At 44.9% G+C, this 26,163-nt stretch overlaps 1 protein-coding gene across 8 annotated transcripts in view; it reads left to right on the plus strand.

The window, feature by feature from the left end:
• DMXL2 (Dmx like 2) overlaps window positions 1-26,163 on the plus strand; it is a 250,445-nt gene that overhangs the window by 173,608 nt on the left and 50,674 nt on the right. For 4 of the 8 annotated variants that reach the window (XM_033919789.1, XM_033919792.1, XM_033919791.1 and 1 more), the window contains exons 29-32: window positions 2,617-2,760; window positions 6,174-6,355; window positions 8,641-8,771; window positions 12,393-12,478. In XM_033919789.1, the coding sequence (XP_033775680.1) occupies window positions 2,617-2,760; window positions 6,174-6,355; window positions 8,641-8,771; window positions 12,393-12,478 (543 nt within the window). The remainder of the gene's footprint in view (window positions 1-2,616; window positions 2,761-6,173; window positions 6,356-8,640; window positions 8,772-12,392; window positions 12,479-26,163) is intronic. The other 4 variants (XM_033919793.1, XM_033919795.1, XM_033919794.1 and 1 more) reach the window with 1 other exon arrangement.

Genomic DNA, 26,163 nt, shown 5'->3' on the forward strand with positions numbered 1-26,163 from the left:
GCAATAGAGCAAGCTTTAAACTAAGTAGAAGGGGAAAGCCGACAGCTGAACTGGTGTCGACAGTTCGGAACACAGTATTCCGAGAAGATACTGGGTGGGACAAACGCCGGGAAGATGCAAATGGCAAACATCAGGAGCGAAATAAACAAGGGAAACAGAAGAAACAAGAAGAGGTCAGGATAATACCTAATGACACCTATGTTAAAGAGTAGGTTTGATTATGGGCAGACAATAGGCATTGACTTGGGCATTGTTGGGCATCTGACATAGGCACTGACAAATTAGATGAGTGACAAGCTGGTCCAATGTAGCTAGGATGCCTAGTGATGCCTAAGTTTCCATAGGTGCCATAAGGCGTGATTCTATAAATGACACTGTTTTTTTGATTGACAACCATGCCGAGCGGTGCGTAGCTATTTCTGGAATCTGGTCCTGAGTGTCCTGAGATACAGAAGTGAAATTGTAAAATAATTGTTTGTTTCCTCTCCTCCCACCACAAAGAAATATCTTTCATGACACAGGTCTGCAAAATACTTTTTTTAAAAAAGCTGTTTTGGTTATTCCACCTAATCTTTATTTGGTGCGCTGAATCTGAAAATGACCTCTATTTTGTCATAGGACATCACGTTTCCTGACAATTTAGGTAACTATGTTAAATAAGGCAATACCTCAAAATAAATGGAAATAGATTTCTAAAATTAAAGTTTTATTACAATTTTTTTCATGAAAATCCTTTTTTGAACTTAAATGAGCTCATCTACACACACTAAACTTGATTCTTCTTCCCTGTGAGGCTCCTCTTGGTGCATTTACGCTTGTGAGTAGCATCTGGAATGTCTCTCTCAAGCATCCAACAGTAGTCTGCCATCATTGTAATGCTCCATTTTCCCTGGTATCTCCTTTCCATCTCTTTAATGTCTTGATGGAACCGTTCACCTTGTTCCTTACTCACAGCTCCCAAATTTTTGTTATCGACATGCACCACTTTATACTTATCCACGTTGAACCTCATCTGCCATGTCGATACCCATTTCTGGAGCCTGATTATGTCACATTGCAGATCTTCGCAATCCCCCTGTGTCTTCACTACTCTGAATAACTTCGTATCGTCCACAAATTTAATCACCTCACTCGTCGTACCAATGTCCAGATCATTTATAAAGATGTTGAAGAGCATGGGTCCAAGCACCGAGCCCTGTGGCACCCCACTGGTGACGCTCTTCCAGTCCGAGGATTGTCCATTTACCCCCACTCCCTGTTTCCTAAGCTCCAGCCAGTTTTTAATCCATGTGAGTATTTCACCCTCGATTCCATGGCTTGCAATTTTCCGAAGTAGTCGTTCATGTGGAACCTTATCAAACGCCTTCTGAAAATCCAGATATACAATTTTGACCAGGTCGCTCTTGTCTATCTGCCTGTTTACTCCCTCGATGAAGTGTAGCAAGTTCGTCAAACAAGATCTGCCTTTGCTGAAACCATGCTGTCTGGTCATCATCAGCCCATCTTAAAGCAAAACCTTTGTGCCACTGGAAGCCAGTGCAACTGCTTTAACACCGGGGTAATATGTTCTCTGCGTGATTTATCCAGAATCAACCATGCAGCAGAGTTCATCAATTGCTGTAATGCTTTACATTTAATCTTAGCTAATCCCAGGTAAAGCATACTACAGTAGTCTAAACGAGTCGAAATCAATGCCTGTACTACTGAATGAAAATCATATGGAAGGAGCATTGGCTTCAATCGATAAAATGTCCGCAGCTGCAAGTGTCCACCATGGACCACCATGAGGACCTGCCTTCTCATTGAGAGAGTATAGTTAACAGACACCTAGAATCACCATCTCGCTTTTAACTTGCAGATTTATTCCTTTAACCTGGATTTCAGTTGGAAGCTTCTCCACCTCATCCTCACTCACTATCATTACTTCAGATTTCCCAACATTCAATTGCAACCCATGATTATCCATCCAATCATTCACTGATTTCATATGCTTATTCGGTTTTTTCCCAACTTCCATCATTCCACTCCCAATGGGGAAAAAGAGCAGTAATTTTGGGGCAATGTGTATTGGAAAGATGAGTTGGAGCTCAGAGAGCGAGCAAGTTTGGAGAATTCAGCCTTATTTTAGTTAATCATTGATCTGAGTGTACTTGAATAATCAAACTTGATGCATCATTGCAGGGGACCTCCATTTGTTTCATGACCTGGGGTGCTGGTCATCTGCCACTTTGTCTGGCAGTGACTGAATCTCTCACACCGAAGTCTTTTGGCCAGTGTGGCTCCAATTTGAAAGCTAGTGAAGATCACTGGATTAGGGAGTTCATTGTATATGTGGCAAATTATTAAAAACAACATGGATATAAACACATCTTGCTCTCAAGCTGGAATTGTAATGCTCAGTTTTTGATTATAAATTTATTGTCGCATTACATCAGTCTGAAGGCCAATAATGTATTTCTCTTGGTCCCTTGAACTAAAGTCATTATGTAGTCAGTGTTTAAAATATATCCAACTTATGCAAAAACACATTTGTAATGCATTCCAAAAGTGTTATGTGGCATTTCCTGGAGTACTTAAGTAAATATTATAACTGCTATATTAATTTGTTTGACTTAGATAAAACAAAGTGCTTAAATGAGGAAAAACCTGAACGAGTTCCACTAGTAGCTACTCAGCGATCTTCATCACCCCCATTAACTTTGTCAGGTAGCAGTGAATCTGCTGATGGTAGAGATGTGGAGCAGTTACCCCAGGAGTGTGGTGAGAGGCCTGTGTGCTGACTGCTGTGCTTGACTTACTGTGATAGTTTCCCAACAAATCCCTTTCACAGCAGAACAGAATGGACACGTTTTAGCATGTTGCATGTGGTTTGACCTTCACCTAGTAACTTTGTGTTGCGATTGGTTTTTGTCACTCATTTACGGCACTCAAAATTATCACCCTCACAAAGACTAACAGACGCGTTTTCTGTTTGTGGTATGGCATGACATCATTTGCTGGGGTTTGGCAGCTGCTCCAGAAACGTGCACAGATGGGTTATGGGCCGATTGATATAAATGATCAACTTTAAAAAAACAAAAACCTGGCTTAAGTTTAGTTCAGTTGCTTAGAATAAGCAAAACTAGTTTATAGGCACAGATATGTTTTAAGTTTCTATTATGATTACTGTGATATTTTATGAATGCAAATTTTTGTGCTCTGCCTTGAAAGAGGCATAATATGAGGAATAAACAATAATATCTAGCACAGTATTGCAGTAGTCTAATCTATTTATATTTAGTGCATGTGCATATATTGTAACTACCTAATTTATTTTGATTTATATTGCATGTAAGGGTTTATTTGTAGTGTTTAGGAAGAATTGATGTAGTTTTGTGTATTATGTGGTAGAAAAATGAAATATGGTGTGGAATTTTTATGAGTTGTGGTAAAATGCACCTGGGTGTCCATATGTTTATTGTTAAAAAAAAGTGTTAGCATGAAATTTGCTGTTTCGAGCTCTTAGCATTAACATATGAGTAGGATTTTTGTTTGTAACTCATTTTGAGCATTGTAAACTACTCCAGTATTTTAATGATATGTGATATATCAAATTTCAAATTTTGTAGTAGTAATCTTTACAATTTCCTGCTTTACTTCTTCAGACTGTTAATACAGGCAAGTATTCTAGTCCATAGTTAATTTTAAAGAAATTATAATGCCAGTTCTGTAGTTTTATGTGCTATTCAGTTGACAATCATAAAACCATAAACCTTGGTAATCCAATATGGCTGACATAAATTAATCTTAGGCCACTGAATTGAAAAGTTGTTTTCTTTTTTGTCTGCTTTGATTGCATTTGACCATAAAGACTTACAAGCTGCTCGTCCCTTTCCAACGACAGTTTTGAGCCCAGTGGTCACCTTCATAACCTGCAGTACTGGCCAAGGGTAAGATCCATTTATTGCACCTCTCTCTTCTTGAGAGAAGGAAACCAGCTGCTGGACATGACATCACTTTGAACACAGATCAGCGAGTCCCATCGTCACAGCATCACCACTTGTCGGACTTGGTGGCTTCAACGCTGCTAGAAGAGTGGTCAACGTCGGGTTGAGAGGGCAGGAAACATTTAGCACTCCCAGAGCAATTTGAGTTGCCTTTGTGATTAGATAGTCAGTTGGAGGAATTGGTTCAGAGAGGGGACACTATGGTTTCCAGAGAGAATGGTCAGATTTGTGTGTAGCTGATGTTTTACGGGGTTAGAATTACTCCCTATTTCATTTTTATGAAGATTTGAGAATATTTTATTAGAGGTAATTTGAGAAGCAGTTGCAGACTTAGGTAAAGCTTTGATACTTTATTTTTCTAATATGGCAAACAGAGTTCAATCTCTGGAGGAGAAAGTTGAACCGGTTTTCAACTGAACCAGAGGAAACTAGGGTCTCATTCATTCCAGCTGGAAAATCAAGTACAGTCTGATTAGCTTGCTTTCTTTGAGATTAAGGTAGTGGCATTAGGTAATGCTACTAGAAGTGCAAATCTATGAATTTTCTCTGCTGTTAATATCATTCTGTAGTTTTGGCGGTACCATAAAAAGCACCACATTTCTAGTTTATTTTGAGTTCCTTTCTACCCTAACCCTTGTTAACCGTGTCGAGCTTTGCGAATGTAGAGATGATGCGGTATACAAACCCAAGGTTTAGTTTAGTTTAGTTTAGTTTCTACTAGACAAAAAATGAATTTCACAATCTGAGGATGAAGCAGTAGCATGGTTATGAGGAGCCTTGGCGGCCTGAAACCCCCCCCCCCCATGTTAGGCTCAGGCCCCCTCCAAAACTTTGGTAACCAATATATGGCTGAGCGTGTGCAGAAGTGCTAGGTGTCAGAGTCTACCAACTTCTGCTGCTCATGTTGTGTGGGATGGGCTCCTGCAGGGAAACTTCCCTGCCAGGTAAGATATGATGGGGGTGGGTTTGGCAATGAGGGCAGCAGCAGGGAGAATGGCAACAGCGGTGGTGGGGAGGGGGACTGAGGAAATGCTAGCCCCCCCCAGTCCACCCTCGCCTCCCCCCCCAATAAATTTCTGTCTATTCGCCTGGTATAAAAGTATCTTATCTGTGGATGTTCTACATCAGTGTATCGCAAACTGTGTGCCACCTGAGATTTCAGGTGTGCCATGAGACACCAAGGAGGAGGAGAGGCAGCAGCTGTCTACAGGATGTGCTTATCATAGCGAGAAACACATCCTGTAGGCAGTCAGCCGGCGCTTCTCCTTCTTTCCATGCCTCTTCCCTTCCAGCACCCCCACTGGTGGCTCAGGGCCCCATCTGGAGAGCCTTTGCACATGTGCAGATGTCTGATGGCATCATGCATATGTGTGACATCATCGTATTGACATCTGTGAACTTCCAGATGCCCTCAAGCTGCAGCCCACCACATTTAGTGTGATGCAACTTCGCAAAGTTTGCAAGACGCTATTCTACATTTAACTTTTCTTGTGTCTTCGTATTCAATGGAACTTATTATGTATCTGCTGTAATCCCTGTTTCAGAAAATTAAAATATTAATGTTTCCTGATATGTCATGAAATACTCTGAATAAAAAGAAGCAATTTTTCCTTCTCCATCATGAGGTTATCCAGTTTGGGAGTACTTTTCTTTCTCAAGTTTCCCTTTGAATGTGTCATTAATTTTTCAGTCTTAAATATCTTTTTTGCTTTCTCACATTTTGTAGGCTTTTCTTGAAGGGTTCATTTGGGGCTTCTTTGTCTCCTCAAAAATATGAACCATCTTAAGGAGCATGTGAATAATCTTATTTTTTTAAATGTTTTTCCAGGAGCATCATTCTCTGTCGTGTTTTTCATTTTTATTTTTTGTTGTTGTTGATATACTGTATGTTTTATTGATTCCCTTTGGTATTTGATCCCTATATATTAGAGGATTTGAGCTGCAATTGGTTTTGGGGGGTTTTGTACTGTTTTCTAATGGTATGTAATTTTTGCTCTTATAGCTTTTTGTGCAATTTATTTGTTTATTATTGTAAACATTTACAAAAATACATATATCGTATATTGGGGAAGGTTTATACTAAAAAAAATCCCCACAGTTTGTGTGCCAATGCCAGAACTTATCATAACCTCACAAGGACACATTGACAGAGAATGAATGAATATTAATTAATGTTTTTACACATAGCCCCTCCAGTCCCCTCGGAAGAAATGGATAAGCATCGTCGTCGGTTTAACATGAGGATGCTGGTACCTGGAAGGCCAGTAAAAGACAATGTTGCCCCTCCACCAGTGCCTGCAGAAAGACCATCGTACAAAGAAAAATTCATTCCTCCGGAACTTAGCATGTGGGACTACTTTGTTGCAAAGGTAAGGAATCTTGTATGGAGTGGTAACACTTCTAAGCATGAATGAAACTAAAGGTGAATTTCTAGTGGAATAGGATTATCATTCTGGACAGACATGTAATATTTCAGTACTTGTGAGCTGTGCTGTAGAAATCCACTCCAGTTTTTGAATCCCCTTCACTATAGGGCTCTGCTGCCACCTTCAGTTTTTTCTTTTGAACGTAAGCCAGAAGGAGTCTTTCTGATCTGCTTTGCAATTTTGTATGTCAGACCTTAGGGGTATGAAGAATTATCTATTGCTATAACTCACTGAGGTATTATTTGAGCCCCATAAAGATTTCTGTTTGGCATGTTTATTTCACTGTTTTTATTGTTAAATAGCAATGCTTAACATATTTGTTGTGTTTTCAGAGCAGAACAGAATTGTAGTTTGGGGAGTTTCCCTGTATCCCTCTTTCACCTGTATTTCTATATAGGGCTCTTGCCTGCTATGGTACAAACTGAAGGGGTCAGCAGAGCCCTCTAATGAAGGAGGAGGGATTCAAAAGCTGGAGATTCCTTCTGCATGGCTCACGATCACTGGGATATTACCCTTCTGTCCAGAATAACACACCTATCTACTAGAAAAGATATTAGCAAGGTATCTGATCTCTTATTTTTCCTGCTATTCCATTACAAAGGGTAGAGATCTCCTTTTTCTGTTTCTGCAATAGAATGTAAATGTACTAGATTCCATTTTGAAAAGAATCATTGAGGTCTTTGTGGACATTTATGTTGGTTATACACGCTTTCCGAAAAATATTGTTAACATTCAGCCTGCGGCAATCGGCATTCATTTTTTATTATTTATTGCTGGCAACTGTGGGCTGAATTAGACCCATGTATTTAATGCTGGTCTATATTCAGGTCTTCAACAACTCCTGAACGTTATCTAGGTCCTGCTGATATTCCATGCTGACAGGAGTGTTGCAGGTGCCCATAACTGATGTGGAGCACTCCTACCCTGCCCACTTTGATGACATCAGCATACATGAAGCCAGTGGACTGCTTCCCTTGTGCCTTGTGTGGCTGCACTGGCTGTACATAGCTTGCTACAGTCTTTCATGCCGGTTCCCAAATAGTGGTCATACTTGCCTAGATAGTTATCCAGGCACTGGTTTGAATATCGGTGATGCCCAATAGTTTGCTGTTCTGCCCAGACACTAACTAGAGAGAGTGCCTTGGTGGTCTGTGTGCATATCAGCACCAAACCCAGTCAGGGTGTTTCAACTAGGCAGGAGCCCTCCTATCCAATTAAATCATGCTACCTATGAATAGGGTTACCAGATTTTCCAAACGGAAAATCCGGACCCATGGCCACGTGCAGTTCCGGCCGGGCATGCCACATTCTTTTCCCCTGCCCCGCCCCCTTGATCTGCACGAGCAATGAGCGACATCGGATGGCATGCGCGGATGCATGATATCACCGTGTTGCATGCGTGAACGCCGTCCCCATGTCGCTTGCTGCCAGAAGCTTTTCAAAACCCAGACAAAGTGTTGGGTTTTGAAAAGTCATCCACATCCCCGGACGTGTCTTCAAAAGGAGGACATATCTGGGGAAATCCGGACGTCCCTAAGTATTCAATTCAGCTGGTCATTTCAGTTTTTTTTTTAAACTAGAGCCCACAGGCTGCAACAGATAAATGACTCTAAAATCCTTAATGCTCCCCTCTTCCGCCTTAACGCTCCCCCTCTCCACATTAGAAAACAGATCGAACACTTCTCTTTGCATCAGACCAAATCCTTAACTTTCCCCTCCCCCCCCTCAACACTGCCCACCTTTCTTTACTTTTTCCCCCTCCTCCCCCCCTCCTTCCAAGATCCCTGCCCCCTCCCTCTCATATAATATGCTTTGTTCCCCCCTCTCATAAATTCAATTGTACTCTCTTACAGTACATACCGTATGTGCTCTGTATTAGCTCTTCCTTCACTTAAATTGTCAATGTAAACTAGTTTGACCCTTCGATTGCCTTGTTATGTTCTTCTTTTTTCAATTTGCACTGTATGTAACTCATCTATTTGTTGTGAACCGCCTAGAACTCCCTGGGTATGGCGGTATACAAAAATAAATTATTATTATTATTATTATTAAAATGGTTTCCACTGAGTTCAAAATAATTTTGGGGGGATGGGGGGTTGGGTTGGGTTAGTTTCTGCAAATGGTATGAAATTTATTACTAAATAGTTTCTGAAGATTGTGCCCCCCCCCCCCCCCCATTCTCACTTGGGACAGTCCTGGTGACTAGTACATTGTTCTTTCTATTACAGCCGTTTCTTCCTTTATCTGACAGCGGCGTTATCTATGACTCTGATGAAAGCATCCCCAGCGATGAAGAGGAGGATGATGCCTTTCTTTCAGACACACAACTTCAGGAGCATACAAATCCAAATTCTTACAGGTTAGGCAAAGAGAATAACTCTAATCAATAAAAAAAAACAATCTGTGCTTCTAAAGCTCCTTTCGTGTCTAAACAAGCTGCTAGAGTGCTTGGTAATTTTTTTTTGCATTTGAGAAGTGGATATACAGCTGTCAAGCAGCACATTTCTGGCACTTTCTACTGCTTGTAAGCTTCTCAAAGGGAGTGAGAATAGCACGGTAATGACCCAAATATAATTGAATACACTGAATCAAAGGAAGATAGAAGTGGTTTGTCTAGACAGGCCCAGTGGCTCACTAGCAGTGCTGTGTGATCATTCCCTGGCTCAGTTTTCAAATCAAGTTGTCTGCATACCAGGCTGACTGGAGCGGAGGATGCTGTGGAGGATGGAGTTGTAGTTGTTTAAGGGTGACTCCTGGTTGCTGGATGCAAAACGTGATATTGGGCCTTTAGTGACCAAATTAAGAATAGTGGGAGAGCCTCACGTGGGAAAACTCCCTTGAGTGGTTTTGAATGAAGGTTCATGTTATCAGTTAGTTTAACAGGGTTTAAAAAAGGTTTGTATAATTTCCTAAAAAGAAAAGTCCATAAGCCATTATGAATATGGAGTTGGGAAAATCCACTGCTTATTTCTAAGATAAGCAGTATAAAATCTGTTTTACTCTTTTGAGATCTTGCCAGAGTTTGTGAGTCACACTGACCACTTTTGGAGATAAGATACTGATTGATTGAATTGGAAATAAAAAGGAGAAGCTACCTGGCTTTTGTCCATGCAAAGTCGTTAATTGTGCTACATTTATTGCAAATTTTATGTACCTGTTAAACCTTGAATATCTAAGTATGTCACGCAAAGTTGAAGCTACCTGGCTTTTGGCCATGCAAAGTCGTTCATTGTGCTACATTTATTGCAAATTTTATGTACCTGTTAAACCTTGAATATTCATGTATGTCACACCTATTTCTGTTTTGCCCTCTTAGAAGCCTTTTAACATAGTAACATTGTAAATGACGGCAGATAAAGACCTAAGTGGTCCATCCAGTCTGCCCAACCATACTGTACATGCTCCATAAATTAATTTAGTTGAAATGGTCTTTTTTCTTAGATATTTCTAGGCCAGAAACCCAGAGCTCTGCCAGTAGTGTGCTTACTTTCTGTGTACTGGAGTCTCCATCAAAGCTCACTCCAGCCCATCTTAACCATCCCAGCCATCAAAACCCTCCCCAGCCTGTCTTCAACTGAATGTCTATATACGGGACACAGGCCGTGCAAGCCTGCCCAGTACTGGCCTTCGTTCCTTCGATGTATACCCATTATTCTCTAATTAGAGATTCTCTGTGTTCATCCCACGCTTGTTTGAACTCTGTCACTGTTTTCTTCCCCACCACCTCCCTCGGGAGCTCATTCCATGCATCAGCCACCCTCTCCGTAAAGAAGAATTTCCTAACATTACTCTTGAATCTACCACCCCTCAACCTCATATTATGCCCTCTGGTTTTACCATTTTTCTTTCTCTGGAATAGATTATGTTCTACGTTAATACCTTTGAAGTATTTGAACGTCTGAATCATATCTCCCCTGTCTCTCCTTTCCTCTAGGGTATACATATTCAGGGCTTCCAGTCTCTCCTCATACATCTTTTGGCACAAACTTCCTACCATTTTCGTCGCCTTCCTCTAGATCGCTTCAAGTCTTTTTATGTCCTTCGCCAGATAAGGTCTCCAAAATTGAACACAATACTCCAAGTGGGGCCTCACCATCGACCTGTACAGGGGCATCAACACCTTCTTTCTTCTACTGGTCACGCCTCTCTCTATACATCCTTCTGGCAATGGCCACCGCCTTGTCACACTGTTTTTTCACCTTTAGATCTTCAGACATTATAAAGGTCCCTCTCCCCATCCGTGCATATCAGCCTCTCACCTTCCAGCACATACGTCTCCTTCCGATTTCTAATCCCCAAATGCATTACTCTCCACTTCTTTGCATTGAATTTTAGTTGCCAGATATTAGACAATTCTTCTAACTTTTGCAGATCCTTTTTCATGTTTTCCACTCCCTCCTCAGTGTCTACTCTGTTACAAATCTTGGTATCATCCGCAAAAAGGCAAACTTTTCCTTCTAACCTTTTGGCAATGTCACTCACAAACGTATTGAACAGGATCTGCCCCAGCACCGATCCCTGAGGGTCTCCACTACTCACCTTTCCCTCCTCTGAGCGAATTCCATTAACCACCATCCTTCTTGCTTTCACTTTTCATAATGTAAATGTTTTCATGAGTTTGTGAACTTTGAATAGCTGACTTGATTATTTTGTTGAAAGAGAATTCATCTTTAAAGGAAAGTTTAATAAGCTGCTGTTAAAGTTGGATATTTTAGCACAGCTGTGTTTACTGTGGAAGTAACTACTGCTAGGGGTCACAGCTGCCATTTTGAACCCAGAATCGCAAGCGGTAGGAATGACTAGGGATAAATTGTACTCCATTCCACTGGACCACAAGGATTGGTTCAGGTATGCAGGAGGGGGCAGTGAACTTGTGGGAGGTTGCTTCTGGGAAGAGGAGATAAAGGAGGTTGCAGCATTGCTGCAGTTACGGCCACTTTAAGATGGCACCGAGGAGCATTGGGGCTTCGTTAGTGGCCCAGTGCTCCTGGACACAAAAAAATAATGCTTTGAAGAGGATGTCATTTTAAACTCAATTAGACAAGTGTCAAAAATAATAGTGAAATTCCAAGATTATGTGGGCAGGATGACCCGAGATAAATCTCACCTTGTTCAATGTTATGGTTAAATCTTTTAAAACCAGGCAGCCTTGAAATATAGACAGTACAACAGGAAAAGGCAAGGGAGGTGTCTTTTCAACCAAGGATAAAGTCTTTATTAGCAACACTGGTCCCAACTCGGAAAAGTTGATAGGAGACGGATTCAAAACAAATCCTAGGAAGTTCTTTTTTACCCAACGTGTGGTGGACACCTGGAATGCGCTTCCAGAGGACGTGATTGGGCAGAGTGTGGTACTGGGGTTCAAGAAAGGATTAGACAAATTCCTACTGGAAAAGAGGATAGAGGGGTATAGATAGAAGATTACTGCGCAGGTCCTGGACCTGCTGGGCCACGATGGACCTCGGGTCTGACCCAGCAGAGGCATTTCTTATGTTCTTATAACAAGGATCCTAGTTTCTAATAAAGACTATCTTTGGTTGCTAATAAAGACTTTTATCATTGGTTGAAAAGACACCTCCCTTACAGTGCTCCCTCTAAGCGGGCGGGTGTTGTGAGCAAACTTTTTTCGCTGTGAGCTAAAAATATCGGGTGCCAGCAAGTTATGAGCCAACTCGCCCGATTCTCCTCTCGCCACCCTGCCATCTGCCGTACGCCGTGCGCTGTGACGAGAAACTTGTGCGCTGCGATGTAATATTTTGTGCGCCAGCGCACGCCAGCGCAGCTTAGCGGGAACACTGCTCCCTTACCTTATCCTGTTGTACTACCTACTATAAATCATTTAAAAGCATTAAATAAACTGCCGAAACTTTTTTTCTAATTTGGGAGAAGGGGGAGGCGCACAGAAGGCTTGGAAGTGCAGGCGATGGAGATTTTTAATAGAAAAATATCTAAACATGTACATGGATATTGCTTTCTGCAGCTGGACGCTGATTCGTTTGGTGGTGATAAAACTGACCCTTCATAATGTGAAAAGCTTCTTTCCCGTTGCTGGGCTGGAATTCTCTGGTGAGTGTTTATAGTATACCACACGCTTCCTTTCCTTTTGCCTAAAAATTTCGCCATGCACCTCAATTCAGTCGTGAATACCAAGTTCACGAGCCTCAAGAGGCAACTACCAAGTCTGATGGCACACTTTGTCCATAAGTTGCCGTGTTTACAGGTGTATTTTGTCCTCTGTTAAAAACTCTTCTGATCAACACCCTCGGCAGATAAAGCAGCGAACGTAACCTATGCAGTCAGTTTGTTTTGCTACGTATTTGTCTGAATCTCTGCTTGTGTGATGATATTTTAATTGTGTATGTTTTATTGTAAATGTTGTAAACAGAATAAAAATTGATGAATAGGTATCGGTTGTGTTAAAATTATGCATTCAGTTACATAGCAATCTAATCAATAGAGTTTCTGATGTGTGTCACTGCATTAGCATGAGCTGATGCCATTAATCCCTGGATTCTATATATGGCACTGCTGAGATATGCGTATAAATTAATAATTTAACTGAAAGGTCACTTGGACACACAAAGTCAGAGGCGTGAAGAAAGTACAAGAGATTTATTACGGTATACCGGACTCTAGTGCTGTTAATACCCTGCTACTAGAGTGTCAGAAACAGGAAATACATGGACTTTTATGCACTTTTCGCAAACTAATATATGTAAAAATTACAATTTTCATTTGTTACTTCTATAACTTTCTACAATTATTATTGGTCCTAAGCTCACACTAGCAGGTCACTTATCTAACTCTTACAGTTCTAAATGTTAAATGTACAGAAGGGCAGGGTACATCATGGCTCAAACTCTTATCTATTTAGCTTACAATGTGGTAAGGCAGGGACATACATTTTAGGCAGATGAAGTCAATAGATTGTAAACTTTCTTCAGCTATGTAGGCCAGAGCAATATTTTAAACAACAGTTAACCATTTCATGACCCTACATAACTATCTCTTAGCCATCAATACTTGGGTGCTAACAACCAGTTATTGATGTAAATTAGCGCTCTTTAAAATTTGAGGGCACATCTGGCTGTGTGCTGTTCTATAAAGCATGGTGCCTACCTCTACTAGTGTGTAACTCGAAAAGGGGTGTGGCCATGAGCATAGTGAGGCATTCTGAAAAGCTGCACACATAGTTATAGAACAGTGTCCCGCAAACCTTTTTACTTGGCGGCATTGTAAACTCCAGGCCGTGCCTGGAGGGCACCCAGAAATGCATGGACATTGGCATGACGTCACACATATGCATGACAGTTCACTTGCACGAAGGTCTTCCAGATGGGGCCCTGAGCTGCCAGTGGGGGGTGCTGGAGCAGAAGAGGCACATAGGAGAGGTACCGGTGAGGAGAAGAGGTGCAGGTGCTAGCTGACTGCCTAGAACATGTGTCTCTCGCCGGGTAGGTAGTCAGTCGGCGCCTCTCCTCCTTGCCAGCATCTTGTGGCACACAGTTTGAGATACAGTGTTACAGAATATTGTCTCATCACATCTAACTTGGGTTCAAGCAGTACACCAGGTCTCAACAGGTGTAAGTCTGGTACTAAACTTTAGGTGTGGGAATCAGCGGTAAGTGCTATTCTATAAAGGGTGTGCTCCTTTTATAAAAAGTGTGTGGCGCCTTTTTTTTTGGCACCACTTTTCGAGCATCATTTACTAAATTTGGTCTTTAATGTATGCTGCTAATAACTAGGTCCCATTGCATACAAGAAGACCTGACGTATAATAAACGTTAACAACAGTGGGTTTTTTTTGTTTTTTTTAAGCAAAAAAGGTGCCAGTACTCAAATACCATGCAATTCTTCAGGAGTGGATGAGTGAACAAAATCCCACTTGTATGTATACACTCAGTGCTGTACCGAGAGGGAAAGGATCTCGGAAACCTGTTTGATTGTCAGGAATAAACCTTAAAACTTGAGACTTATAAGGTTTCACGTTTCTATCATTGATCCTAAAAAAAACCTCTCTTATTTATAATTCTGTGTGTGATATTCAATTTTTAATTTTATAAAGATGCACCCAACCCAAAAGTGAAAATGGGAGGGTTCCCCAAAGCTGTAGGGCCAAAAACAACGGTTCCATGTTCAAATAATACAAACTAGATAAGTCCAATGGGATAAGTACCCCCAAATATTTCAGCGTAGAGTCAGCCCAGCAAAGGGGAAAAACACCCCTCCATGTGGTGCATAACTTGGGGGGAGAAGGCAATGCAAATGACTTATCCAGATTAAGAGAAAGACCAAAATAAAAGCCAAATTCAGAAATGAGGTCCAAGGCTGTCGGTAAAGAATCTTCAGGCCTAGTCGTCCGCAAAATCCAAGGTCTTCAACTCTACCCCATCAACACGAAGGCCCTGTACCTCATCAAACCCATGAAGAGTGCAAAGCAGAGGTTCCAAAGAAAGAAGAAAAAGTAAGGGTGAAAGGGGTAAGCCCTGCCGAGTACCCCAAAGAATAGGAAAGGAATCCGTGCATGTCCCATTAACCAAAAGAGAAGCCCTTGGATTAGAGTAAAGAGAACGCACAGTATTAAGATAAAAAGCCGCCCAAACCAACATGTTCAAGGGTGCGAAACAAGAAGGGCCAATGGACACTATCAAAGGCTTTAGAAGCATCCAGACTGACAAACAAAGCAGGAATATGATGATATTGACAATGGGCTAATGCAAAGAGGATCTAAAGGAAATTACAAACTGATTGATGTCCCTGGACGAACCCTAAGGAAGATGTGGAGTAAGACGGTTGGCCAACATACGAGAAAGGAGCTTAAGATCTACGTTGATCAAAGAGATAGGACGATAGGAACCCGGAGCATCAGCCTCTTTTACCAGGTTTCAGCAGTAAAGAAATAAGTGCCTCATTAGCATATCGTGGAAATGATCCCCCAGTAATAGCAGTATTGAAGTAAGCCAGCAAGGGACCACAGAGACGGGAAGAGAGAATACGATAAAAGTCACCAGAAAACCCATCCGGCCCCGGGGCCTTACCGGAGCAGAGAGCCTTGATAATTGATTCTAATTCTGCTGCTCAAAATGGACTATTGAGAGAAGACATGATGTTCTCCGGAAGACGAGGAAGTCCAGAGGACTGAAGATAGTCCGTCAGCAATTCCGGAGAAACATCATCGGGTTGTCATATAATTGTCTAAAAAAGTCAAAGAGGACCGCAGAGACATTGGCCGTACTAGTCACCCTACCCCCACCCCAGGTCCGAAGAGACAAGATCGGTTTCCTGCGGGTCTCAACCTTTACCATTCATGCCATAAGACGCCCCTGCTTGTTTTCAAAATGGTAGAAGCAATGTTTATGATAAGCTGCCCATTTCTGAGAACAAGAATGAATTAAAGAATTGAGAGCCTCATGAGTAGAGCAAAACACACCGGGGAGAACAGGCGCCGCTCCTGGAGGACCGGAGAGTAATCCTGGAACAACCGAACAGGATCCCCATCATAACACAGAGTGTTACGCTTCTGTTTGTATTGACGTAAAAGTTCAGCCTTGTGAGCGTAGTTGTGGACCTTTAAGATGATCACCCGGGCCCTGGTGCGATCATCATGCCACCGACCGATGCTGGTGCGCTCGTTCCAGCTGGATCAGCCCCATTCCTGAAGGCAAGGGAAGTTCTTTCCGAAGCCAAGACTCCACGGTGGTTAGAATGGTTGCATCAGACACCAACTCAGAAAAGCCCACCAGCCGCAGGTTATCACTCCAGGATCGATTTTCAAGATCTTCCAGTTTTTCAGCCTGCCAATGTACCTGTTCCTATAGGGCAGACAGCTCCACTGCTGAAGTGGTATGTGCACCCTCCGTCAGCGCCACTCGGGTCTCCAGATCCCCGGTATGCCTCGTGGTGTCAGCTAGTAAAGTTTCCATCGCAGTAAGTTGGCCCGACAATTGCTCAAATCGGGCTTCCAAAGCACGCACTACCAACGCTGACAAGGCCCCAATATGCTCGGCTGAAAGCTGAAGCGTGGGACCCGATTCATGCGCCGCCATCTTGGGATCTGATTTCAGGGAGCGCATCGATTTTTCTTTCTTGGTGCGAGTGGATCTCCCACTCATAATCGGGCAAAAATGTTGGACAAATTTGTCCATATACCTGCACCACCTTGGTAAAGCACCAAGAGACAGACCATGCACTAGAAAAGAGATGTTTGGGTTGAAAAAGCCAACGTTAAACAAGAGTGTCTGGGCCGTTTGCCATTCTCAATAAATAAATACTTAAAAAAAAAGAAAAAGCCAATGTTGTTGAGCAAGCGATGACCATAAACCGGGATTTTTGGGACAAAAAATTGACCTAAAAATGGGGGTTCCTGGTTTATATTCAAGCCAACAATACACACCCTCCTAGAATTATTGTAGGCCACCGCCGCAAGGCTCTCCCCCTTCCCTGTTCTAGCCTCATACCTCATCTTGCCGATCCCCGATGGAGGTGCAGGGGGCAGGAGTGAATTTTCCAAGTTCCTGCCCTGCTGCTAACTGGCTGCCCCGAGTTCCTTCGGCCACTGAGCGGCACGAGCAGGAGCGCAATTTGGTGCTGCTGCTCGGTACTGAGAGGCATCCTTTCTGTCTCCAGCGAATTTTCTCAGTACCAAGAAGCTCGGACATCCAAATTTTTTCAAGGTTTTTTTTCAAGTTTAATGTTTATTTGATATATCGCTTATAGTAATACTAAGTGATTATACAAAGTATTTAAACTCAGTGGGGTGACGCAGCAAAAGTACATATTGACAGATGCAAGGACAGAACGGACTAACATGGCACAGAAGGACTTATGGGTGAACTACAATAAAGTATAGTAAAGAGGAGAAACATATAAAGGTTAAAACAATAGGGGAGGTACGGGTTTTATTCAGGCAAATTAGTTATAGCAAAGAATGGAGAATGCAGGAAAATAAGAAATTAGATCATTGTTCAAAGGCATCTCTATATAAAAAAGTTTTGAGAGCACCTTTAAATTTATCTAAGCTTGCTTCTTCTCTAATGTAAGGGGGGGGAGTATTCCAAGTGAGGGGAGCAGTTATGGTGAATCAGGTAGCACAGCGAGTACCAAATGTTTTAAGTGTAGGCATGAAAAGTAAGTTTTGGGAGGATGATCTAAGGGTTCTAAGTGTGAGTAACTTATCAATGAAAACTGGTTCTCTGGATTTAAGTGTTCTAAACGTAAGCAATGCAACTTTGAGAGTGATTCTGTGACGAATAGGGAGCCAGTTGGCATTTTTCAGTAACGGAGAAACATGGTCATATTTCATGGAATTGGTAATAATTTTAATAGTGGTATTTTGGATTAGCTGGAGACGTTTGATTTCTTTTTGAAATATTCCAATGTGTACAGGGAGTTACGATAATCGAGTTTTGAGATTACAAGTGAATGAATTAAGATAGGGAAGATGGATCTAGAAAGTTGGCTAATGATCGTAGTTTGAGAAAGCAAATTTTTGACTACAGTGCTTATCTGGTGGCTTCACATTAAGTTAAGTAAGTGCCTGATGTGTTTGTATTTTCTGTAGCTGATCATTTGTACTTGTGGTGAAAGGTTATTTTGAAGTACTGTGTGTTTATAGAGATAGATAGATATTGAACTGTCTAATAGAACAGAAATTAGCACATGGGTGATGTTTATTCCACCTATACAGGGAAGATATGTGACTGTGGCACATACTGTTCCACTCTCTTAACAAGATTCTGACAATTAAATGCCGAGCACAATCAATAATGTTTTCAACTAATGGAGGCCATCATTGCTGCAACTTCCCTTTCATAATTTGAAACCACCCGAACTACTTGTTGTTCTTTTAATGGAATGAAATCAGAATTTATAACCATCACCCCTTACAAAGTGCAGTTCAGGATTCAGCCACTTTGGTTGCCAGTATTTAACGTAATCTGTTTATTTTCAGAGCAGGTATGGACAGTGCTATAACAATACCGGTACTATATAATTTAGGCCTCTTATCTTTGTGTGTTTAGAAGGTAATTTTGTAACTTTTTTTCCTATGTGAAAAGCTTGTTTACATGTGGAAAGTGGCTGTTATGAAATTGTACAGGGGATATACAATATATGGCAAAAAATAGACACATCAAAAGTTTGCACTTGCTTTAATTCAGTATTCAGATAAGTATTTCCCAGGAAGCAGCCAAGACCCTCATCCATGCTCTCGTCACCTCTCTCCTAGTTATTACAACTTGCTTCTCGCAGGTCTTCCGCTAAGCCATCTCTCCCCACCTTCAATCAGTTCAGAATTCTGCTTTACAGCTCATTATGCCAGGGTCGTTATGCTCACATTACCTCTCTCCTCAAGTTACTTCACTGACCTACAAGTGTATTCACTCTGCAGTTCCTCTGTCATCTCTCCCTGTACCCCACCCTGGAAACTCCAATCATTGGTTAAGTCTCTCTTGTCTGTTCCCTTCTCCTCTAGACCTTATTTTCAGCGTGGTTTGATTTGTACACGCTGCATATTTTTCCTCTTTGATTTTTGACCGAACAACTTAGAAATCCGTTGTCGGTCTTTCCACTGGGTTATCAATTTATTGAGTTGGATCCCGCTCCCGATGAAGACGCGAAACGGAGCTCTGTCGAGTGGTGATATGCTTATCCCAGGACAAGCAGGCAGCATATTCTTAACGCATGGGTGACGTCACCGACGGAGCCCCGGTACGGACACTTTTAACTAGAAAGTTCTAGATGGTCGCACCGCGCATGCGCGAGTGCCTTCCCGCCCGACGGAGGAGAGCGTGGTCCCCAGTTTCTTCGTTTCCGCGGAGCGAAGAAGACGCATGTGCTTTCAACAGCTATTGAAATCTCTGTTTTTGCCTTCCCGCTCGCGCTATTTTCTTCCTTTTTTTGTTCTTTTTCCTTTGGATTTCGTTTTTCGTTCTAACTTGCAAAAAAAAAAAACTTTGTTTTTTCTTTATTTTTCGGGCCGGCCCCGGCGGGGCCTGTTGCCACCATACAGGCCTCCGGTTTTGATTTTGCGGAGGCCGTGTTCCCCTTCATGCCCCCTCAGCCGGGCTTTAAGAAGTGCCAGCGGTGTGCACACCCGATATCTCTCACTGACCCGCACAATTGGTGCCTACAGTGCCTGGGTCCAGAGCATCGGGCTGACACCAGCACCCGCTGTGCTACTCTTAAAAAACGTACTTTGAAAAATAGACAGATCCAACAGAATATCCTTTTCGGTACCGGATCTGCCATGGAATCGGCCGCGCCGTCAACGGCGCCGCAAAAGTCGGCACCGACTACTTCGACGACGCCTGATCCTTCCTCGGGGTCGCTGGCACTAGGTAAGCCGGCTAAGAAGCCTTCCACTTCCCTTGAGCGCCCTCCTGCCACACCGGCGACGCCGGTCCTCCCGGCATCACGCCGACCCCGCAAACGCTCCGCCCCGATTTCGGTGAGTGCCTCGTCATCGGCATCCTCATCGCCGGGGCATGGAGCGGCACCTATGGTACCGACAAAGAAAAAAGCGGTACCGGTGCCCCCTCTGGACGACCGCATTGCGGCCATACTCCAAAGCCAATTGCAAGAGCAACTGCAACAGCAACTCCAGCACTTGTTGCCCGCAATTTTGGCCCCACTCCTTCCGGTACCAGACCGGCCCGAGCCTCGCACCATACCGCCGGTGTCAACACCATCGGTACCGTTGAACACCTCCATGCCGGTACTCGCGGCTGAACCACTTAATCCTCCAGTACAAACACGCTCTGATGCCGACCCTCCCCGACATCGAGACTGACACCAATCCCCCCGAGACCAGGACCGGCATCGATCTTCCTCCCCCGGTACCGTCTCGATGCGCTCTGGCAAATCTCTTTCTAAGACTCGCCACACTGAGCCGTCCGCACCACCGTCCCGTCCTGCGCACACCGACGTCAGGGACCCGGACTTATGGGAAGAATCCCCACCCGGTACCGATGATGAGGCTTACTCATCGGACGAGGAACCATCGATGGTCGATACCAGTTCCAAACCTGAACAGTCCTCATTCACAAAATTTCTCAGGGAAATGTCGGCGGCTCTGTCGATCCCTTTGGAATCCGACTCTAAGAAGTCCCAGGCTTTCCTGGAAGCCCTGGACTTCGAACAACCTCCCAAAGAATTTTTAAAGTTACCCGTCCATGACATCTTACGGGAAACTTTTTACAAAAACTGGGAAAATCCTCTCACGGTACCGGGTGCCCCTCGAAAACTGGATAGTTTATACAGGGTCATTCCTATCCCGGGGTTCGACAAACCTCAACTACCCCATGAATCCCTTCTAGTGGAGTCCACCTTGAAGAAAACCCAGGGCTCCAGTGTTTATGCCTCCACCCCTCCTGGCAGAGAGGGCAGAACAATGGATAAATTTGGCAAGCGCCTTTATCAGAATTCCATACTTGCCAACAGGGCTAATAATTACACCTTCCACTTCTCCTTCTATATGAAGCATTTGGTGCAACAACTCTCCTCCTTACAAAAGTACATCCCTGAGCGTAAGATCCCAGTTTTCCAACAACAAATCTCCAGTTTGCTCCAACTCCGGAAATTTATGGTGCGATCCATTTATGACTCTTTTGAGCTGACCTCTCGAGCATCTGCCATGGCTGTTGCCATGAGGCGCTTGGCCTGGCTGAGAGTTTCTGACCTCGACATTAATCACCAAGACCGCCTGGCTAACGCACCTTGTCTTGGTGATGAACTATTCGGGGAGTCCCTGGACTCAACTACCCAGAAACTATCAGCACACGAGACCAGGTGGGATACCCTAATCAAACCTAAAAAGAAGACTCCACCTGCTCGCCCCTACAAACAGCAGTCTTCCTACCAACGCAGGTTCTCGGCCAGACCTCTCAACCCGCCTCAGCAACAACAGCCTCGCCGGCCTCGTCAGCAGCACCAAACTCAGGCACGTTTACAGTCTCACCAACCTGCCAAGCCTCTCCCACAGTCAAAACCATCTCAGCCCTTTTGACTCTTTTCTCCAGGGCATAGCCAGTCTCCCGCCATCATTGCCTCTTCCTCAGCCGATAGGAGGCCGCCTTCAACTCTTCCTCAACCGTTGGGAGGTCATTACATCAGACCTGTGGGTCCTCAACATCATTCGCCACGGCTACTCTCTCAACTTCCAGACTCTTCCACCAGACAATCCTCCCATAGAGTCTGTTTCTCACTCCTCTCAATCCCTCTTCCTCCTGAGGGAGGTCCAATCCCTTCTTCTTCTCAATGCCATCGAAGAGGTACCCCCAGACCAAAGGGGTCAGGGATTCTACTCCCGCTACTTCCTGGTTCCCAAGAAGACAGGAGACCTCCGTCCCATCCTTGATCTTCGGAACCTCAACAAGTGTCTGGTCAAGGAAAAATTCAGGATGCTCTCCCTTGCCACGCTTTACCCTCTTCTCTCTCATCACGACTGGCTATGTTCCCTAGACCTCAAAGAGGCCTACATGCACATTCCAATCCATCTGACTTCACTTTAATAAGTGCTGGTTGCTGAAATGTTTTGTCTGTTTGATTTGTTTAATTGTGCGTGATGTGATATTATTATGTATGTATTTTTTGGAACCTGCTTTGTATAAAGCGGGATATAAGCCAATAAACTATCCCAGGATTTAGGGCTTACATCCGACATGGTGATATTCCAGTCATCCTGCTAGACTAAGAGGTGTGTATAATACTTTCAGAGATGGCATACATTTTTTAGGATATATCTTGTTATCCCAGGACAAGCAGGCAGCATATTCTTTACGCATGGGTGACGTCACCGACGGAGCCCACGGTACGGACCTTTTTACTAGAAAGTTCTAGTTGGCCGCACCGCGCGTGCGCGAGTGCCTTCCCGCCCGACGGAGGAGAGCGTGGTCCCCAGTTTCTTCGTTTCCGCGGAGCGAAGAAGACGTGCGTTTTTCAACTCCGATTGAAATCCTCTTTTTGCCTTCCCGCTCGCGTTCTTTTTTCGTTTTATTTACCTTCGGGTTCTTTTTTCTTTCATTTCCAAAAAAAAAAAAAAATATTTTCTTTTTGTTTCGTTTTTTTGTCCTTGCCCCGGCGGGGCCTGTTGTCACGATCCAGGCCTCGGGGTTTGATTTTGCGGAGGCCGTGTTTCCATTCATGCCCCCGCAGCCCGGTTTTAAGAAGTGCCAGCGGTGTGCACGCCCGATCTCCCTCACTGACCCACACAATTGGTGTTTACAGTGTTTGGGACCGGAGCATCGGGCGGACTCGTGCACCCGCTGTGCCACTCTTAAAAAACGCACTTTGAAGAATCGCCAAATCCAGCAAAGTCTGCTGTTCGGCACCGGCCCGACTATGGACTCGACTTCTTCAACTGCGGCACCATCGAAGTCGGCACCGACCACCTCGACACCGCCTGACATTACATCGGCGCCACCGGCGCCAGGTAAGCCGGCTAAGAAGCCTTCCACCCTTGAGCGCCCTCCCACCTCGGTGGCGACACCGGCTCTTTCGGCTCCACGCCGAACTAAAAAGCGCTCCGCTCCGATATCGGTGAGTGCCTCGTCATCGGCCTCCTCATCGCCGGAGCGTAGAGCGGCACCCATGGAACCAAAGCAGAAAAAAGTGGTTCCGGTGCCACCCCTGGATGACCGCATTGCGGCCATCCTCCAGGATAAGTTGCAGGAACAACTCCAACAGCAACTTAAACAGCTCTTGCCCTCTATCCTGGCACCGCTGCTTTCGGTACCAGACCGGCCCGAGCCCCACACCGTCCAACCGGTATCCACGCCATCGGTACCTATGGACCCCTCCATGCCCATTCTCTCGGCACCGCATATCCATGCCCATGCCGAGGCCGTCGCTCTGACGACATCCGATCCTCCTCGGGACCGAGCGGAACACCGGTCTTCCCGCGAACCTGACCGGCACCGTTCTTCCCGGGACCGAGACAGACACAGGTCTTCATCCCCCGGTACCGTCTCGGTACGCTCAGGCAAGTCTCGGTCTAAAGCTCATCATACCGAGCCTTCCACTCCAGTCTCTCGGCACGCACACACCGATGTCAGAGACCCGGACCTCTGGGAGGAATCTCCCCTCGGTACCGAGGAGGATGCATCGTCGTCGGACGAAGAGCCCTCGGCCCCCGATACCACATCTAAACCTGAGCAATCTTCTTTTTCAAAATTCCTCAGGGAGTTATCGGGGGCCTTATCTTTGCCTCTGGAATCTGACTCCAAGAAGTCACAAGCTTTCCTGGAGGCATTAGATTTCGATCAACCTCCTAAGGAGTTCCTGAAGTTACCCGTGCATGACATCCTACGGGAAACTTTTTATAAAAATTGGGAAAATCCATTAACTGTCCCTGGGGCACCCCGTAAACTGGATAGCCTTTACAGGGTTATTCCAATCCCGGGATTTGATAAACCCCAGCTGCCCCATGAATCTCTCCTGGTTGAGTCCACTTTAAAAAAGACTCAAGGCTCCAGTGTATATGCCTCTACCCCTCCTGGCAGGGAGGGCAAAACTATGGACAAGTTTGGCAAGCGGCTCTACCAGAATGCCATGCTTGCCAACAGGGCAAACAATTACTCTTTCCACTTTTCATTCTACCTGAAACATCTGGTAATGCAACTCTCCGCCATGCAAAAGTACATGCCGGAGCACAAGGTTCCACTATTCCAGCAGCACATCTCCAGCCTGCTTCAACTTAGAAAATTTATGGTGCGCTCCATCTATGACTCCTTTGAGCTCACCTCTCGTGCATCTGCCATCGCTGTGGCCATGCGCCGCCTGGCCTGGCTCAGGGTCTCTGATCTGGATGTCAACCATCAGGACCGGCTAGCCAACGCCCCATGTATGGGAGACGAATTGTTCGGAGAGTCTCTGGATACCACCACACAAAAACTCTCCGCCCATGAGACCAGATGGGATACTCTCATTAAACCAAAGAAGAAGGCCCCTCCTGCTCGGCCTTACAAACCACAGTCTTCATACCAGCGCAGGTTCTCCGCTAGGCCGCTTAACCCACCTTCACAGCAACCTAGGCGGGCTCGCCAACAACAACACAACCAGGCTCGTGCACAGTCTAATCAACCTGCCAAGCCTCTTCCTCCTGCCAAACCTTCTCAGCCCTTTTGACTCCTCTCTCCAGGGCTTAGCCAGTCTTCCACCCTCATTGCCTCTCCCTCAACCAATCGGAGGCAGGCTCCGCATTTTTCTCAGCCGTTGGGAGGTCATCACATCAGACCAGTGGGTCCTCAACATCATCCGCCACGGCTACTCTCTCAACTTCCAGACTCTTCCACCAGACAATCCTCCCGTAGAGTCTGCTTCTCTTTCAACTCAAACCCCCTCCTCCTGAGGGAGGTCCAATCCCTCCTTCTCCTCAATGCCATCGAAGAAGTACCTCTGGAACAAAGGGGCCGGGGATTCTACTCCCGTTACTTTCTGGTTCCAAAAAAGACAGGAGACCTACGTCCCATTCTCGATCTCAGGGACCTCAACAAATGTCTTGTCAAGGAGAAGTTCAGAATGCTCTCCCTTGCCACGCTTTACCCTCATCTCTCTCAGAACGACTGGCTATGTTCCCTGGACCTCAAAGAGGCCTACACTCACATACCAATCAATCCAGCTTCACGTCGCTACCTAAGATTCCAGGTGCACCATCGCCATTATCAGTACAAAGTGCTACCTTTTGGCCTCGCTTCATCACCCAGGGTGTTCACCAAATGCCTCATTGTGGCGGCGGCCTTCCTCAGGTCTCACAACCTCCAGGTGTTTCCCTACTTGGACGATTGGTTGGTGAAAGCACCTACGTCTCCACTTGTGCTACAAGCCACTCATCATACCATCTCTCTCCTCCACCTCCTGGGGTTCGAGATCAACTACCCCAAGTCGCATCTGCTTCCCACGCAGCGCCTTCAGTTCATTGGAGCAGTTCTCGACACCACACTAATGAGGGCGTTTCTCCCCTCCGACCGTCAGCGGAACCTGCTCCGCCTGTATCGTCAGGTGCTCCTTCATCACTCCATTTCTGCCAGACAGATGATGGTCCTCCTGGGCCACATGGCCTCGACGGTGCATGTGCTTCCCCTGGCACGACTCCACCTCAGGACACCTCAATGGACTCTGGCCAACCAATGGTCGCAGACCTCGAATCTTCTTTCTCATCCCATCTCTGTGACATCGTCTCTTCAGCAATCTCTACAATGGTGGTTGAACTCCTCAAATCTTTCCAGGGGCCTTCTTTTTCATCTGCCCCCGCATTCCATGACCATCACCACGGATGCCTCCCCTTATGCATGGGGAGCTCACCTGGGAGACCTACGCACCCAAGGTCTTTGGACCCCGCAGGAGCGTCTTCATCACATCAATTTCCTGGAACTACGAGCCATGTTCTATGCTCTCAAGGCCTTCCAGCACCTTCTTTGCCCTCAGGTTTTGCTCCTGTGCACGGACAACCAAGTTGCCATGTACTACATCAACAAACAGGGCGGCACCGGATCTCGCCTCCTTTGTCAGGAGGCTCTTCGCATTTGGACCTGGGCCACGGCCCGCAGTCTCTTCCTCAAGGCTGTCTACATCCAGGGCGAACAGAACTCCCTGGCCGACAATCTCAGCCGCATCCTTCAACCTCACGAGTGGACTTTGGATCCTCCCACGCTCCACTCCATCTTTGCTCGCTGGGGCACTCCGCAGGTGGACCTATTCGCAGCTCCTCACAACCATCAGCTGCCCCAGTTCTGCTCCAGACTCTTCTCTCCTCA

Source organism: Geotrypetes seraphini, chromosome 14 (genome assembly GCF_902459505.1).
Source record: "Geotrypetes seraphini chromosome 14, aGeoSer1.1, whole genome shotgun sequence".
Lineage (NCBI taxonomy): Eukaryota > Metazoa > Chordata > Amphibia > Gymnophiona > Dermophiidae > Geotrypetes > Geotrypetes seraphini.